We start from the raw sequence: 19,420 nt of genomic DNA, 5'->3' as shown, positions 1-19,420 counted from the left end.
TTGAGCTGGATACATCCTTGGATGTACAAGTTTTTTTTTTAAGTCACAGTGTATGCGTCAATTTTAGTGTTCTCAACCAACAATGCAAACAGTAGTAGAAATAAATTTCAAATGCTCCAAAGAAATAAAAGTAATAATTTGTAATTTTTTTTAAAAAAAATTATTAATTTTATTTCTTTTGGAGCATTTGAAATTTGTGTCTACTACTGTTTACATCGTTGGATGAGAACACTAACAATTGACGCCTGCACGATGACTAAAAACTCTTACAACCAAGGGAGTATCCAGCTGAACCATAAAAGGAGGAGAGGGGGAGAGGCAGCCATAGGGAAGTCCTGATGGGCAAATTCGCCAAATTTTGTTTCACGATATAGCAAAAATATCACCATTCGGAAAGGTTTGTTTGAGGATATGATAAAAATATCATTCGGCAAAATTTGGAGTTCCATTAGGCGAATTATGATTATTTGGGGAAATTTGAAATTTCATTCGGCGCATTGAGAGTTTCCACCGGGATAAAATATGAAGTTCGGGGCGCACCTGAAAAGGCCCATCATTTGGGCAGTGAGGAGACTGGTTTTTAGCACCCCCCCTTTTTGTTCCAAGATTTTAGAAGCAATGAAATTCTAAAATCAGTATGGTATTAACCCAACTAAACACCAATTATTTTCCCTTTTCAATAAGCTCCCAAAGAAGATGTATACAATTTCAAACTCAGGAACAACTTACTACATCTAAACTCTTTGATAAATTTAGAAATGGAAACAACCGTTATTTTTTTTTAAATTCAAAATATTTTTTATTTTTGAAGTTGGGGGGGGAGCTGCCCAACCTTGCCCCCCTTTTGAATACACGCATGCGTAGAGCTGGCTATCGCCATCCCTGTCGAATGAATATTGTAAAGCACTAACTCTTTCACTCTAAGCAATCTTTAACAGCTCGCAACCCCTACTTGCGGCCATTTTGCATAGGCAACCTTAGTTAGTTCAGAAAAAAAATTAGCTTTAATTTGATATATAAATGATGACTATACTTTATGAGTGCGTAAATGTGCACCAATAGTACCCGTTTACATGTGACTGCGAATAGGTAGCGACCAGTTGCGCAACGGCAACCATAACTTTTCAAGTTCTTTAGGTATATTTCTTTAAAGTATAGTATAGTTTATTTTAATAACAAATGCATCATTTTTACCTAAAAATGTCAAGCAATATTAATTTGATAAAAAATGCTTGCGGGCACTTCTTCCTAGGCAACCTAGCCAAAACATATTGCCCCTTTCATAATGTAATGTAAAAATTTGATTTTGACTTTATACTCGATGAGTGCAGAATTCTGCAGTCGGATCTTAGACTATTATGCATTTATATACATGTTAAAGTCAAGGTCCAAGGAAGCGTTTTTTGACTTTCAAGATTAAAATCATTTGCATTTTTCATAGACTTCAAAATTACTAAATAGGGAGTTTGGGACGCACTCTAAATATAATAGCTATTGCCACAGTTTTCAATTCAAACAAAAGTGAAAGCTTTTGTTAAAAATTACCAAGTAAAAACATAATATTTACTAAATTATATTTAGTTTAGTAAATAAAGTCGGTATTAAACACTTTTCATTATTTCAATGCATAATTTGGTGTTTTGTTTACTTTTATTACTCTGTATTTCTGTTGACCAATTCAGAAAAACTAATTTTTATACACAGCTGGGTGCCATGATTCTCTGATCAAAGAACCCCATCATTTCAAGCTACTTGGTGATGAGCAGGTAAGGTGTCAAGTATTTTCTGTTTTTATTATCTGTTGTTATTTTCAACTGACATATAGTGTCATACATAGACTTGTGAGTATAGGAAATTAAAGCTGTTAATGCTTTAAGTATGATTTTGTCTATCCAATCAGTGAAAAGCAGTGATGGAATTCAGTCAGTTAACATCAGTTCGTACTGAGTGTTTCTTAATAATTCTCAAAGCTTCACATACTGGTTCTCAAAATTTCTGGTCGGTTTCCCTAACCGGTATATAAAGGCAGAAAAACTTAAGCAGCAGTTTTCTGAGTTTTTCTAATATGAAGTCTATGCAAACGAGTACAAAGATTTTATTGAAAACGTTTTTAAAACTTTTGAAAGTCATATATATATCATCTCTAAGGGTATCCGGAAAGCCAGAAATATCCTCAAAACCATTGCTGTAAGTTCTGCTGAAGCTGAAAGAAGCTTCAGCCTAATGAATACAATTTGTTCAGAGAAAAGAAATAGGTTGACCCCTCAAAAATATTTCCAACATGATGATGATTAACTTAGTTGGATTGCCACTAAAAGATTAGGACCTGAAGGCAGTGGTAACAGTGAAGCAATAAGCATCACTCATCATTCCTCAGGTAAATCACCCTCAAGTAAAAACAAAGAAATTATAATAAGCTAGTGAAAATCTAAAGGCTATTTGCAAATATTTAAAAAAAAAAATATATATATATATATATATATATATATAATAAAAGTGAGAAATATTGAAAAGACCACACCAAGAGCCCATAGATGCGCAACGCAGCAAAACTAAAAAGCCAAGTAAAAATAAAATTAAGCAAACAGAATTACAAATATTAAACAAATTATAAATAACAAATGATGATTAAAAGGAAAAATGCAAACAGCAATTAAGTAGGAATAGATAAAGAGTGAATCCAGAGCTCATCAGCCATGGAGGATTCATTAATTATGGTCAAAAGACCAAAATTTTAACTATGAACTAGAAAAGAATGTTTAAGCTCCAGTACATGTAATATAGAGTAACAATGGGCAAACGCACCACTTGCTAAGCTAAAAACAATAAACTAGAGCTCAAACTTAAAACTAAAAGCAGGGGGTTTCGCCCCGACTAATTAGGAAAACAAGTTCCGATAATTAGCCTTCCATGGGACAGTACCTGCCTATAACAAAATTGTCTTACCTTGAAATTATCGGAACTTGTTTTCCTAATTAGTCGAGGCGAAACCCCCTGCTTTTAGTTTTAGGTTTGAGCTCTAGTTTATTGTTTTTAGCTTAGGAAGTGGTGCGTTTGCCCATTGTTACTCTATATTACATGTACTGGAGCTTAAACATTCTCTTCTAGTTCATAATTAAAATTTTGGTCTTTTGACCATAATTAATGAATCCTCCACGGCTGATGAGCTCTGAATTCACTCTTTATCTATTCCTACTTAATTGCTGTTTGCATTTTTCCTTTTTATCATCATTTGTTATTTATAATTTGTTTAATATTTGTAATTCTGTTTGCTTAATTTTATATATATATATATATATATATATATATATATATATATATATATTGTTGAATTGAATGAGCTTGAAAAATGAGTATTTAATTATTTATTTTTTAAATATTTCATTATTATGTGTTTAATATATCAATATTATTCCCTCGGTAATACATCTCAAAAAATTTCAAGAGTACCGGTTTTTGAGTGAATTGAATCCCATCACTGGTTAGGAGATATATGACTAATTGTTTTCATTTGCTAGTGGTTTTGATTATCAAACTACAAACACAGAGTTAGATAAGTGACTTTAGTGTTTTTAATGATTTCTAGGCACAATATTGAACTGGTACACAAAATTGTTAAAAACTGCTCAAAATTGATAGATTCTCCTGAAATCATCTCTTTTGGGTTAGCAACCCTAACCACAATATGCAAACTTAAATAGCTGAAATAGTGGCTAAAATATTTGTTAAAATGCATTTAGTATATTTATCTGGTTTTATATATGTCATGTAACGTTAAGTAAAAGAACAAGAAACACATTATTATTTGAATATGTATTGTACTCATTGTATTTAAATATGTATTTTAGCGAATGTAAGTCATCCATAACCAATAGATTCATTTTGTCATAATTTGGCTAGCCATTACAAAGATGGGTACTTTTACTGAAAACTACCTATTACCATATACTTCTGAAAATTGTAAGGATTGGGGAGAAGCGTACTTTATGCATTCACAGTTTAAAAAGCTGCTCTGATAATAATAATACTACCATATTACCCGTATTATCCGGCATGCCAGAAAAAAGCGAGGTTGACGAGCATGTCGGATAATTCGAGGTTTATTTTGCAACAAAACAAATTTCCCCATTCAGTTCCAATCAGAAAGCAAACCACTGTAAGGAAAAAAATAAATAAATCCCGAAAGTAAACTTCTTAAAAAAAAAAAAAAAAAAAATGTGTATTGCATATAATATGTGCTTGTTATTTATGGTAGTTCATTATGAATGGATTTTATTATATGCCAATAAAGTAATCAATTCAGTAGCAATCATCGTCACTGCGATTTGTTTATAATTTTTTTAAATAAATTATTTTAGGTTCCTTTTGGAGAGGCAAGTTTATTTTTTAGTTATTGAATAGCTATGGTAAATTATTTAAGTGGCAGTAAATTACTGCTTAAATGCTTGCTTACTTAGTTTTAATTTAATTTTTATAAAATTATTCGTTATTGAACTATTTTTCTTGTTAAAATAACAAATGACATTGTTAGTGAATATTTTTACAAAGTTAAAATGTTTATTAATACTAATAAGATATGTATAGAACTTATATTCATTTTTAATCTGAACATATATCTTTTTTTTTCTCCTAACTTCGATTTTTCCGGCACGTTGGAAAGAACCAGGCAAGTGTTATTTATAATCCGGCGTGACGGATAATGCTGGGTAATACGGTATGTCATGTAATGTTAAGTAAAGGAACAAGAAACTCATTAACGTTTGAAGTTCTGTATTTTAACATATATTTATTGCGAACAGGCATGCTTAAACCAATAGATCCATTTTGTCATAATTTGCAGGGATGCAGCCAGGGGGGGGGGTCCGTGGGGTCCGGACCTCCCCTTCCTGATAGGTCACTGTCCCCCTGCACTTACATAAACAGAATTCCCCCCCCCCCCCCAAAAAAAAAATTTAATTAAATAAAAAATTCTTTTGTCCTAAAGATTTTCATTAATCAACAACTTTCTCACGTTCAGTTTAGTTCAAAACAATAGAACCTCTGGGAGTGGTGGGGGGGATGACGACAGAAGTCTTCAACCCGTAGTACAAGTCGCAGACCTGCCCAAAAGAGACATTATCTTAGTCCCCTGCCCCGCAAGAAAATCGCCAGCAGCTATCCGAAAAGAAAACATTATCTTAGTGCCCCTCCCCGTAGGGAAATCGTCGGCAGCTTGTAAACAAGCATTTATTGTCAACGAAAGATTGATGAGAGTCATCAATGATGAAAATGTCGGAGACGGGAAATTTGTAGGAATGTTTTTGCGGGAATGTCATACAAAGAGGAAAGCGACACTTGAGCTCCCCTCTTCCTTCTTTGCACCCCTTCTCTTCTTTTTGTTGGACAGTTGTAGGGTCAGCCGCCCTTGTAATATAGCGCCGTCTTTTTAAAAGGTGTCTAAGGCTCCTAGAGTCGTGGATAGTGCAGAGGTCACCCATTCATTTTCTCTATCGCTGCCATAGGTATGGATCGGTTGCACGAATGTTTCCTCCAAAGTTAAAGGGAAAAATCAGGAGCAAAACCATAAACACATAAGAAAAAATTAGCAAACCGCCACTGGGTAAATTGTGTTGCAGTTTTTTTTAATATTTTTTTTTTCTTTTTTTTAACAATAGGAGCAATTTTATGCATTGTTTTATCATTTATTTAAAATTTTGTTCAGACAAAAATAGCATCGAATATCATTTCATTTTTTAACCAATCAATTCAATTTATTTCACTTATAATTTTCATTCGTAACAATGATTAATTACTTATATCATTGTGTCCCGGAAGCTCGCAAATTTTACCATTCATCTAACACTCTAAACCTAGTTATTTTACTAACAATATGGAAATATAAAAATTTTAAATTTCTACATTTGGCGGTAGTCATCCGATTTCGATCTTTTAGGAGGTAATCTTTGCCCTATTTGTGATAATATGGCAGCACCAAAATTAGATATACTGTAAAAAGCTAATCATCTTTTGGTGACAAATATAAAAGGTTTATAGGTAGTTTGAAGCCTCAATTAGCAAACATTTTGCTTTAAGTCATCAGATGTTATAATCTAAAGGTTTAAAAAAAGACAAATCTCTTGTAAAATCTCTAAGAAAAGTTGTAAATGCCTTTCTACAACATGGTTGTAGATTGCCTTTCTACAACCATGAAACTAATGTCTGGAAATTCGTTCTGAATATATGTTCATTTTCATCACAAGGTAACAGAGATTTTTTTTTCTTTCACTCTTTCTGAGTAAAAATGTACCGAAAAGAACTATAATTTTTGCGAGTGTTTTATCTCTTGCGTTTTTACATATGATTTATAAAAAAGGAAAAAAAAAAAATATGCATTTGGAGGTAGTAAAAAAAAGATGAATAAATAAAGGTTAATACTAATGTAACAAAATTGATTTCAGTGATATCAAAGTTTAAAGAAACAAAGAAATTGAATTAAAAATTTTTTTGGGATGTGTTTGGTTTTTTTAGTTTTAAGTTTGGAATGATTAACACATGTGTAAAGATGTATAAGTTTAAAGATACATATATATTTCACAGTGAAATTATTTTAAATCATTATTTTAAAATACTAACTGAATTGTGTTTAGGAGGTCAAAAGGAAAAGTTATTAATTAGTTTAACTGAAAATATGTATTTTCTTCTATCTTCTAGTTCCATTTTTCAAATAAAATACTATATAATAGTCGTGCATATGTTTCATTTAGCAAATTTTTTGATAGCTATTTACTGACTTCTTTGTATTCAAGAATTATTTAATAAGTATCTGTACATTCATGGTTAAAAAGCACAGTAGACTCCGAATGCAAGAAAAATAGTTGTTGTTCTTATCCTCATATATATAATAGCCAATGATCGAGTAACGCTCTTGACTTCATCAGCAATGAAACTCGCTCCACGCCATGATAATTTGATTACATGCTTTGGTAATGTTTAAAATGCAGGGAAAGGCTTTATTGTAACAAGGTTGAACATGATCCAGTAACTTAACTGTTTTACTGGTGAGACTGTGTCATTTCAGGGCACTAAAGAAACGAAAAAGTGGTCAACAATGAACGTTATCTACTGAAGCTTAGGATTAATCCACTGGAGTTAGGGTTTAAAATGTCAACTATCAAAATGTCACCAAACAGGCAATTGCTTCATAAAAATGTGGAATCAATTTTCATCCATCATATCTTGACGGGTGATTTTCTAGTTGTTATATAATTTCAAAATATCAATTTAAATCGTATCCAGATTTTTAATTTACAACTTTTCTTAGAGTTTTTACAAGAGATTTGTCTTTTTTTAAACCTTTAGATTATAACATCTGATGACTTAAAGCAAAATGTTTGCTAATTGAGGCTTCAAACTACCTATAAACCTTTTATATTTGTCACCGAAAGATGATTAGCTTTTTACAGTATACCTACCTAATTTTGGTGCTGCCGTATTATCACAAATAGGGCAAAGATTACTTCCTAAAGGATCAAAATCGGATGACTACCGCCAAATGTAGAAATTTAAAATTTTTATATTTCCATATTGTTAGTAAAATAACTAGGTTTAGAGTGTCAAGTTTTGTTGTGATGATTCATTACTGTTACTATCAGTCATTTCCCCTTCAGTTGTTGTTTAAATTGAAATTTTAAATTTAGAATGGAACATTTTGCACAGAAGTTGTTTTGAATCAGCATAATAAATAGAACTACGGATTTGATTTAGTTAATTTGTTTTCCTGAACAGGGGTAAAGACTATACATAAAAATACTATGTATATACAATGTGTTCGTAAGTGTATTCATTCATTTTCCTAAGTTCTAAAAGCAATACTTCCTCTTATCACCCTTAAATGACCCTGCATGCGAAACTCCTTAAATAGAAAATGTCCAAAAAAAATGTTTAATATCTTTGATGGCCTAAAAATAGTATTTATAAACAAATTATCATTCAAATTTTCTTCAAAATTTTGACAAAGAAATTTTATTGTTTAATTTAATTCATCGTAAATACCATAACTGATCCTTAGATATCTATTTTAGCAATACATAACAAGAAAATACTTATTAACGAGCAACCACACTTTTTATGTATTTTAGTTGTTTGAACAGCTTTAATAATGTTTTCCTAAGCTTTTGTATGAAAATGCTATAAAAAAAGATGAAGATTAGAAGTATCATTCCATTTCTTATCGTTGAATGAATTCTAATAATTTAAATGAATTAAGAAACATTTCGAGCTTTTCTTTAATGAGCCTTGGTGATATTTTCGTCCATAGAAGCATTAAATGCAGTCCAAAATCTAATTCGAAACAGTCAGGAGTGAGGAATTATGGAGCATTTATTGAGTTAGACTGTTGATAATGTGTGTAGTTAAAATAAATATGAGCGTTTTTTTTTTTTTTTGGAAGCAAATATATTGCAATGCTTTAATTATCATACTTATATTACATCATTACTTAATTAAGTTAATTATCATACTTATTAATTGTAGTTTTGATTGGAGTAGTATTAATTTATACAATTATCAGTTAATGCTTCTGATTTAGCATGCTTCCATTTTTAAAGTTCGTGCAACCTTGAACCCCCCCCCCCCCCCTTAACAAAATCTTAGCTACGTGCCTGTAATTTGGCAAACTACCTTTTACCATTTGCTTCTGAAAATTTTAAGGTTTGGGGAGAAGCGTACTTTATGCATTCACAGTTTAAAAAGCTACTGTGATGATAATAATAATAAACGAGCTGATGTGTGCATCACATGACTTCCTTTTACTCCAATTTAATGTCATTTCCCCATTATTCGCTATTTTAATGTGATTCAATATTTATTCTCTAAATATCACCAACAATGGCCAAATTGAAACCAAAAAAAAAAAAAAAAAAAACTCCGCCAAATTTGTCGCCAAGTTGGCGACAAAACTTGGCGACCAAAAGACTGGCGATATATCGCCAAGTGTCCGACAAATTATAACGCCACTTGAGTTTACATCGAAATTAACAATGATTTCCCCCCAAAAAGGTGCAAAAGACCCCCTTAGGAACATCGGAAAGCAACCAAAAGGGGAGGTGCACAACTAGACCCCACTACGAGTCTATGTACCAAATTTCAACTTTCTAGGACATACCATTTTTGAGTTATGCGAGATACATACGCACATACACACAGACGTCACGAGAAAAGTCGTTGTAATTACCTCGGTGATGGTCAAAATGGATATTTCGCGTGTCTATACATTCTTAGGCACTTTTCCGCATGTGGTCGAATCGAAAAAAAAACTCAACATTCATTTGGGGGTGAGCAAAATGGAAATTAAGGGCGATTTTTGAGTGAAAATTTTTTTCGCGAATACAATACTTCCTTTTTTGTAAAAGGAAGTAATTATGGTGAGGTTCTAAACTTTCTGTAATTCACTTTGATCTTCATCTCTTAGTATGCAAGGTACCAGAGGTTTGCCACAGAAGAGTGCCTCCTCCAGGCAGGAGGGGTGCTCTGCCCCCAGCCAGGCTGTGGTGCAGGTCTCTTGCCTGATCCAGAGTGCAGAAGAGTGGTGTGCCAGCAAGATGGTGGAGCAGGGTGTGGTGTAAGTAGTATTTTTTTGATGAAATTAAGACTCAAGGCCATGTTTAAAAAGAGGGTTTTATTTAACATCTCTGAAAAAAATTAACAAAAGCACTTCTATTGGGGGGAGGAATAAACGTAATTTTTCTGGAAAATTTTTTGAAACATACCTAGTTCTTTTGCAACAAGTTTTAATAATTATACACAGATTTCATACATATATTCTTAACAAATATAGAAATACAATATTATCTTTCAAAGGGAGGGTGAGAGGATCGAATGAGTTGTATTGGACAAGATCCGTAAAATTTTCATGCACTTTTCAAGGATTAAAACTCAATTAAAAGTACTTGATACATGGGCTGGGCACCGAATTTAATATAGGAATGGAAAACTAATACACTATTTAAGAGAATGACCAATGACTACCTTAAACTCTCATGAGAATTGCATAGTTTACTCGCAAGACTTACACTGTTGAAATATACCATTATCAGATAAATTTTTTCTCAAATGTGTGTGTTTTTTTTTGTGTGTGTGTGATAATGCCATAACTCCCTCAATAGGTGAAGAACTTCATAGGTAAATTTTTAAATAGTTTTTTTTAAATGCTTTTAGCAAAAAATAAAGATGCAATACACATTTTGGTTATTTTATCAAAAAAACAAGCAAGATGTATCCTGTTTTTTTTATTGCTTCTTAGTTCAATGCATTACATCCCAAAACGGAGACACATTGGCGCAGTTGGTTAGAGGGTCATGCTAATAATTCATAAGTTTGTATCATTTTCAATTACACAACTTTTTCAATATGTCCATAGGCGGATTTACGGGGGTGCCAGGGGGTGCGCCGCACCCCCAAAATTTTTGGTTCGGTTTTGAAAAAAATTAGTTTAGTATATTTCACTCAGAAACGCAGTTGAGGGAAAAAAAATCATAGCTGCTATACTAGTATATTTACTTCCAGTATATCACCACACGTCGCTAATACAAGAAAAACATAACTGTACTCATATTAAGAATTAAAGTAATTTTATCCATTTGGAAAAAAAAACTTAAATAATTTTATGCAAATAAAGACACTTCTCAAACAATTTATTGTTCAATGCTGTGTTATTGTATAGAATAATTGCATGTTCTGTAATTGGGTATTTATTCGTATATCAATACCAATTCTTCTATTTTGAAACAACAATGGCTAATAAAGTCCAAAAAAAAAAAAAAAACATGGCTATTGCAAGAAACTTCAAAAATTTTTGAAGGAGGACTCCCCGACATTTTGCATCAGTGGTGGATCCAGGGGGGAGGAGGCACAAGACTGGTGATCCTCCCCACAAAATGCTGAGTGGATGTTTTTAAAAATATATTCTTTATTATTGAAGAGAAGAAAAGATCTCATTTTGAGAAAACGCAGTTATTTTACGAAGAATGTTGAGAACAAATCTTAATTTCTTTCAAAAAGAAAAATTGACATTTAAATTTTTCAACAGCTTCAGATTATAGGCAGCGAATTGTGTGCTTCCTCCCCCCTCCTTGCACAATCCTCTTTCTTTCATATCTCCCCCTCCCATTTTTTTTTCATTTTTTCTATTTCGTTTTCATTTTTTCTATTAGTCCTCAAAATTTTTCTTCTCCAAAACCCTTTCACCAGCCAAAGTTATTACAGAGTACCTCAAATTTCGTTTCTTGGGCTTCACTTTCGCAAAAATTCCAAGGAAGATCTTCTAATCACCTAAATACATAGAAAATTGTTTAAAATTGCGTTTTTGGAGCTTCAGTTTTGAAAAACTGCAGTGTCCCTAACGTTACCAAATACGGTCTTACACTCATGTGTTTAAGACTTTAATTTTGAAAAATATTCGAACAAGGGCCTCCGACCCCTTTACTCTAATATCATCAAAGAGTGTTAATATTTTGGTTTTGAAAACTATTTCGAAATATTTAAGTGGGAGAATCCTTTTTTTAATACCATGGAGTATTGCAGAAGAACTTCATTTTTAGGACTTCAATTTCGAAAATTTTCCAGGGGAGAGCTCCAGAACACCCAGTCCAGCACCAAAAATTGTCCTCCGTAACATTTTTGGAACTTCAATTATGAAAAGTAAAAGAGGTGGCGTGGGGGAGGGGAGGGGATATGTATTTCTATCTGCTTTTCAAAAAATCGATTGGAGACAGTCTATGAGTCTCATTCCTTTCCCAAACTATAAATATGGACTAAAATCACATTTATAAGACTAAAATTTCTAAAAATAGCCTTGGAGCCACACATACCTTTCTTGCCCCTAAAATATCATCAAGAACTGTAAAACTGTGTTTTCAAAACTACTATTTCAAATTTTTTCTGGGGCGTGAATCCCATTCCAAAACAGTAGCTGGATTCACCCATTGCTTCTAATATCGACTTTCGTTTAAGACTTTTTCTGCAGTTTGAAATGTTAAGAATTGCTCATCCCCTAATCTTACTAAATACCGTTTACATCGCGTTTTTTAGACTTAAAAGTGTGTCCCGCCCTAAAATTATTTTCTGATTTCGCCACTGCCTTGTTATTCCGGGAATACCCCCCCCCCAGTTTCCTGTTATTCTTGCACCCCCAAATATTTTGGCCTAAATCCGCCTATGAATATGTCATTTATCTAATCATATGAATGCTACTTTTTTCCCAAGTTTAAACTTTCTCGGGGTACTTTTTTTTGAATTAAAAAAAAAAAGCTTTAAGCTTATTTCTGTACTTCTTTATGGCATTTTCCCACTGTAATAGAAGTCATGTGCATGAAAGAATACTTGTAAATGAAATTATCTTAATTATTTTTTCTCCATGGTAAAAATATACAAACAGGATTGGAATATATGGAAAACCTGGAATTGTCAGGGAAAATGAAAATCACCTAAAATGATCAGGGAAATGTCAGGGAAAATAAAAAATTACTGAAATTTCTGGAAATGTCAAGGAATTCCTCCCCAATTTTCCCATCTGATGGGTAAAACTGCTGCGCCATTTGCGCAAAAATGCCAAAATGAGGTTAGTGTTGCATTCTGTGTACGCAAACTTTTCTGGTTGAGAGTAAGAAAATTCAAACTCATTTTTGAAAGCTGAATGTAATGTACCCATACAAAAATTATAAAGTTCTGTTTTATATCATTCCTTTTAATTTTACTTATTTTGGAAAAAAAAAATCCAAGCCATGCTTAGCTGGAAATTACTAGTCTTTTCCACAAAGCACGTATGTTCTAACTAGCATTAATAGCCTTCATTCTGCTGTTTGTTTTTTTCTTTTTCATGCAATAAATGATGTTCATAAAAATTTTAAGTCTCAAAATTTCAGTTTTTATAGGTTAAAACTTCTTTTTTAGAAACATACCAACCTTGAAAGGGTGGTTTTGCTAAAAACTGCTTGGTGTTTGAAATTTCAGTCATTTTGCATCCTTTAAACTTTTCCCTTATTTCAATGGTTGGAAGTTATTTTAACAAATTCCAGATTACACCGGCGGTGGTCAAAAAAAAAAAAAAAAAAAAAAAAAAAAAAAAAAAAAAAAAAAAAAAAAAAAACACCAATTAAACATTTAAAAAAAAAAAGATTATTTTTTGTCTTTTAAAACTGCAAAAAAATTGCTGCTGAGGTAGCATTTTGTTCGCTTTATTGGATCATAGATGGTATTAATACAAAAATGACTTTCTCAATTTCTTGTTCAAATGTCCCCATTTTTTGATCCCAAAAATGGGGATTTTCTAAAAATGAAAATGTTTAGTTTTTCTAAAACAGTCCTTTTATCTGGGGGTGTTCAATTATACTTTTGTAAAAGATTTGAAGTAATTTTTGAATGGATAAACATGTTTTTTACCTGCCCTAGGTGAGCGGTGTCAACAATTACATATCTGCCAACTCTACTGGTTTTTCCAGTAGTTTCCTGGATTTTCAGCATTTCTCCCGACCTTCCGATTTTTGTTAAAAATCTACTGGATTTTATAAATCTTCAAAAAAATCCCTTTATGTAGGGTATTTGGTGAAAAAACCCTATAAAATATGTTTAAAAATTGTCCAGACGTATGTACTCCTTGGTTTGAAATCTTCTTCTTGCTAAAATTCAAACTTTAGTACATCGAAATCTTGATCAAAAAGTAAGTTTTAACTGTATATTAAGCATTAACTGTTTCAATTAATTATTTTATGCGTATATAAAGGGACTTCCATACAAATATACTTAATGGGATAGTAAAAAATCTACTGGATTTTATAAATCTTCAAAAAAATTCCTTTATGTAGGATATTTGGTGAAAAAACCCTATAAAATATAATTAAAAATTGTCCAGACGTATGTACTCCTAGGTTTGAAATCTTCTTCTTGCTAAAATTCAAACTTTAGTACATCGAAATCTTGATCAAAAAGTAAGTTTTAACTGTATATTAAGCATTAACTGTTTCAATTAATTATTTTATGCGTATATAAAGGGACTTCCATACAAATATACTTAATGGGATAGTAAAAAATCTACTGGATTTTTTTCCTTGGAATGTTGGCAGTTATGCAAATTCGCAACTCCAACGAACTATAGGGGGCACTGAAGTCACTGTCTAATGGCGGACTTAAAAACTAAAACAAACGCACATGGTAACGAAGAAAATGCTAAAAGTGTTGTGATTTTTTTTCGTACGTATGATTTTTTCGCTTTATTCTTTTTTAATTAATTTTCAAAGTCTTGTGGATATTCTGGCCCACGTAGAAAGAAATGAGAATTCAAGAAGCATTACTAAACATCAAAGATTAATGCAAACTACGTAGTTCGTAGTTCTAAGCAGCTATTTCCACGATGTTGAATTCAATATTTATCAATTCTTGATAAAACTAAATAATAATTGTGGCCTGACAAGAATAACAATTAATGCTAGAAAATTCAATATGACATTACAAATTGTTATCGAAAGAAGATGATACTTTTTTGCCTTGCTTGGCTAGCGCTTATTGTTTTCCATTTGTAGCTGAGTTATTTCTCTCGAATTCCCGAATCGGTTAATTTAAAAATTTTCTGTTTCGATTTTTTCTAATTTCTGAGTTACGATTTAATTGTGTCATGTTATGCAAATCATCAACAAAATTCTCACAGATATATGGTGGAAGTTTTCTTTGCAGTTGATTGACGATTATTTCTTTTCACTTATCGAATTCTGTAATCTTACTACCATTTTATTCCACTCATGATAAAAATTAAAAATGGTTTAACTAAAAACGCGAAATCTCGCCAAGGCTACTTTGCTCGCACTATACTAAAACTATAACCCTAAACAAATTTGGCGAAACCTTTCAGCTGAGAATAAAAGGAATAAATTCTTTCTCCGTTATTCATTTTGTTCTACGATAATATATTCAAGAAAATATTTTGCATACTGTCCATTCCAACTAAATGCTGCTGTAAAATATGGTAAGTTTAATTAATTTAAGATTAAAAAAAACCCCATATTCTTACAAATTCATACAAAACAATAAAAAATTTTACCTTGTATAACGTTATCCAAGTTTGTTAATCCAGAATTTTCGCTTTCACCAATTATTAAGGAAATAATGAAAACTAACATTATTTTGAGAAGCTCGAGAATACTACTAAGGGACGAATTAATTTCTGTAGCTGAAAGCAAACTAAGACACATCGATTGCGTTAATAAATACTCAAAACAAACTGCCTGTGTTTACGTCAACAGACACACGTGGAACGCAACGTGGCAATGTTTTAGTTTCATTTGCAGTTTTGTAAATCACCGCAAGGTAGCGTATTCGAGCGCTGGAGTTCCGAATAGGAACATCACTAGCTGCAAAAATAAGATAAAAAAAATTTTGACCACAAAATCTACTTCTAAATGATCAATTACACCCACTCATAATGTTTTCCCCTTATATTTCAAAAATTTTCATGACTCATTGCCAGAAACTGTTAATAATAAAGGTTTGTTTACATTTAAAAGTATATTGTATTAAAATTAAATAACATAAGACGACATTCATAAACCTGGAATTTTTTCCAAAATTGACTGGAAAACCTGGAAATGTCAGGGAATTTCATTCTTGAACTTTTGTGGCAACCCTGTACAAATAAGTTCCTTGAAAAGCTATTTACAAATGAAATAATAATAATTGAAAAAATAATTTATTTCTAAGCATTCTTAATATAGTAATGATTTGAAGCTGCGGAAGTTTACATTTTAAACTGCTTATTTGATACATTGACAGTTAACAAACAACTCTGTTGACAGAACTAAAAATTCGGTACCTTCAACAGACAGTGAATTCCACGAACCAATGCAAATAATGTGGCAAAACTTTAAATAGCCAGAGGCATTTGCGTGGCATTCAAGATTTGCATTCCCAGATGTTAGCATGGCGGCCAACGGAATAGAAAGGAAATTTTGTCATTGCTTGAGGCTAGGCACGTGTTTAAGATCAGGAAGTGCGTCACAATTATTGAGTTTGCATTTGTCACACTTGACAAGATAAAATAAAACCTGGAATTGACTAAATCCAAAAATTGTGAAATAAATATTAAGAATTCCTAATGGGTCATTCCATATCAAATCAACCAATAAAAAATAAATTTTGAAGGTCAATGTTTTGGATTGTTATGATTTTTTGTCTGTTTATTATACTTACCTCCAGGATGAAAAAACTGAAGTTTCAAATTTTTTCAACAATTCTTTGCAAAGTTATACCTTTTTTAAATTTTAGAGGAATTCGAAATTTTGCATTGATTAAAATCTTAAGAGGGCTATTATTAGAGTGCTATTTGACTTAGAAGTCTATAATTGGTGCTGTTTCGTTTAGTCTTTTATGAGATTTCCAAAAATATATAACAAAGCCCAGTTGCTAAAAAAAAATTTTATAATTTTTTTATTAAAAAAGTTTTTTTTAATTTGTAAAAATTCAAAATCGAAAATTTTAATTTTCTTGAAAAAAATATATGTTACTTAGCCTTTTGTTAGCAACATTTATTCAAAATTTCAAGATGACATTCTTTTGGTATCATGCAGAAAAAAAAAATTTCCTCTTTCAACAGTGCTTTAATGGGTCATTCCATGTCAAATCAACCAATAAAAAATAAATTTTTAAAGTCAATGTTTTAGGATGTAATGATTTTTTATCTGTCTATGATACACACCTCCATGATGACAAATCTGAAGTTTCAAAGTATTTTAACAATTTTTTCCAAAGTTATAAATTTTTTTAACTCTGGAAGCATCATAAATTTTACATTGTTTAGTAATCTTCAAAAGGCTATTATCAAAGAACTAAATGACTTAAAAGGTTAAAACTTGTGCTGTTTTGTTCAGTATTTTAGGAGGTTTTAAAAAATATATAACAAAACCGGACTACAAAAAAAAAAAAAAAAAAAAAAAAAAATCATTTATTAAAAAAAAAAATATTTTGTAAAAATTAAAAATCAAAATTTTTAATTTTCTTGAAAAAAAAAAAAAAAAAAAAAACAGGGTACTTAGTCTTTTTTAAGCAACATAAATTCAAAATTTCATGGTGGCATTTTTGTGGTATCATGGAGAAAAAAAAATTTCTCTTTCAAACAGTTGCTTTAATTTTATTTGTAAAAAACATTTGTTCTAATGAAAAGTAGTTAAAGTTTAAACCGGGACTATTGCATAGAAAAACAAGTACTTGGCAGTATTGCAAGCATATTAACAATTTTTTCGGTGAAAAAATATTTCTTATTGAATAAAAAATCTAAATTTTATTTAAATTTGAAAACTTTAATTTAAAAGTTACTGAAGCTTTTTTAGCCATATTTTAAAAGCAAATTTAAGTTTTATTTATTTATTAGCAAATGTACCCGTCGTTGCCTGGGTCAGTAATAATTGTAAGAAACAATCGCTACTTTCTTTCGTTTTCTGTTTTAACTCAAAGAACTCAAAACACACCGCTTTGACGTGATTAAAAATCGAGCTTCTTCCTTACCCATAAAAGTAAAATAGCAATAAGTGTAAAGAACCAAGGAATATTCATTTAGAAGCGAAAGCACGAATTTAAGCATATTAAAATTTTGAAGAATTTACAAAATATGAACTAACAAAAACAAAGATCACTAAAAAAACCGTGCGCTTCATTTAATTAAATAGTACACACACGCACACAGAAGAAGAAAAAAAAGCTCTCTACTATAAGCTTTAACTCTGAACTAAAGCTCTCCTACCCTCAGGGTGCGAAACGTAGAGTTTCCAAATGTTTAAATGACTTTAAACTCATGTTTGCTCCGGAGAAGCCTTGATTCAAAATTTTCATTACAATTACTTTTAATATTGCTGTTGTTAGGCAACAAATTTTTGTAAAAAAGGGTTTTATGTTTAATCACATAGAGTAAAGAAATTACATAGAGAGGCCCTGCTATACTAAGAAATTGAAGCCAGAAGTTTCACCGCTATATCCAAAGATCCTTAGCTTCTTGCTAAGCATTTTATGATACATCTTGATTCCAAACATTCCATTACTGAATCTCAATTGGTTGTTAATTTAAACTTAGATATTGTTGCAAGTTTATGGAGCACGTTTTTGAAATTGCATTAATACATGAATTAAAATTCAAACCAATCCGCCAGCTACTTTATACGGTCTCTTTGCGAGATTGGTGAAAACTATACTCGCGAAGTGATCACGTTATCATAACCTCGCTAATCATTGCACCACTGTACCCCACAATTCCGGCTTCAATTTCATCTTCTTCTTACCATAGACGGGGCCTCTCTATGTATATTTCTTTACTCTATATATGGTGATGTAACTATGTATGGTGAAAAAATGGTTAAAATCCGTCCAGTAGTTTTGACGTTTACCCCGGACATCCGGACAGAGCTTAGACCTTTATGTATAAAGATAAGGATGCAACTCCTAAGAAAGCAATAAATGTCATGCTTGCTCCAGAGAGGCCTTGATTCAAATTTTACATTGTGATTACTTTTAACATTCCTGTTGTTAGGCAACGAATTTACCCAACAATGGATTTTATATTTAATCATTCAATGGGGAAATTACATGAAATTTGCTGTTTTCCACCATAACTTTTGAAAACTAAGTTTTTAAGGAACAAATTATAGCCTAAGTTGTTCCCCGATTATGTAGCTATCTATGGTGAAAAAATGGTTAAAATCCCTCCAGTAGTTTTGACGTTTACCCCGGACATCCAGACAGAGCTTAGACCTTTATGTATAAAGATAATTTAATTGCTACAATATAAAATTTAATATTTTTTAAAGCCCATTAAGAAGCAGTTTGAGATGTGTGTTTTTTCACTTTGCTACTATAGAACTTGATTTGTAAGTCCTAGTATCAGGGTTGGCTTTCTGCCGGCAGAAACTAGTTTTTGCCGTGCCAGTGGCAGAAACTGGTTATAACCGGTTAAAACCGGCAGAAACTGGCAAAAACTTAAAGTCGTTTAAAAAAACTAAAGTAATTACTAGATGATATTTGTTTAAACTAAAAAATTAAACTTCATTTCATCATTGTAAAAAATAAAATGTTATGCTACTGCCCTTGATTTAGTTCAGAAAGGGAACTTTTCAATTACTGATGCTCGTAATATTTGGATTAATCTAACAAAGGATGAAACTCATATGGGTTCTTAGGATAGAGGAATTACTTACAGAATAAAACTGGCATTACTGTTTGTAATTTGCTCGCAAATAAGCTTCATCTAAGTTGCTTGTGATTGAAATTATGTGCTTCAAGAAGAAAGTGTCAAATTTTATTTCCCAATATTAATCTAGATTTTGTACTTAATATCACAACTTTGCAAATCAATTTGGCCCCACTTCTCGAAACTCATTTTTCCAGTCGAATTTTTACCACTACCCTAGTTACT

The 19,420-nt window shown here is 31.5% G+C and overlaps 1 protein-coding gene across 1 annotated transcript in view; it reads left to right on the top strand.

Annotated features, from left to right (window-relative positions):
• LOC129227433 (E3 ubiquitin-protein ligase parkin-like) overlaps positions 1–19,420 on the top strand; it is a 46,655-nt gene that overhangs the window by 14,321 nt on the left and 12,914 nt on the right. The window contains exons 6-7 of the mRNA XM_054861991.1: positions 1,705–1,766; positions 9,449–9,598. Coding sequence (XP_054717966.1) covers positions 1,705–1,766; positions 9,449–9,598 — 212 coding nt within the window. The remainder of the gene's footprint in view (positions 1–1,704; positions 1,767–9,448; positions 9,599–19,420) is intronic.

The sequence above is a fragment of the Uloborus diversus genome, chromosome 8 (genome assembly GCF_026930045.1).
Source record: "Uloborus diversus isolate 005 chromosome 8, Udiv.v.3.1, whole genome shotgun sequence".
NCBI lineage: Eukaryota > Metazoa > Arthropoda > Arachnida > Araneae > Uloboridae > Uloborus > Uloborus diversus.
This window is presented reverse-complemented; position numbering and strand designations above follow the sequence as displayed.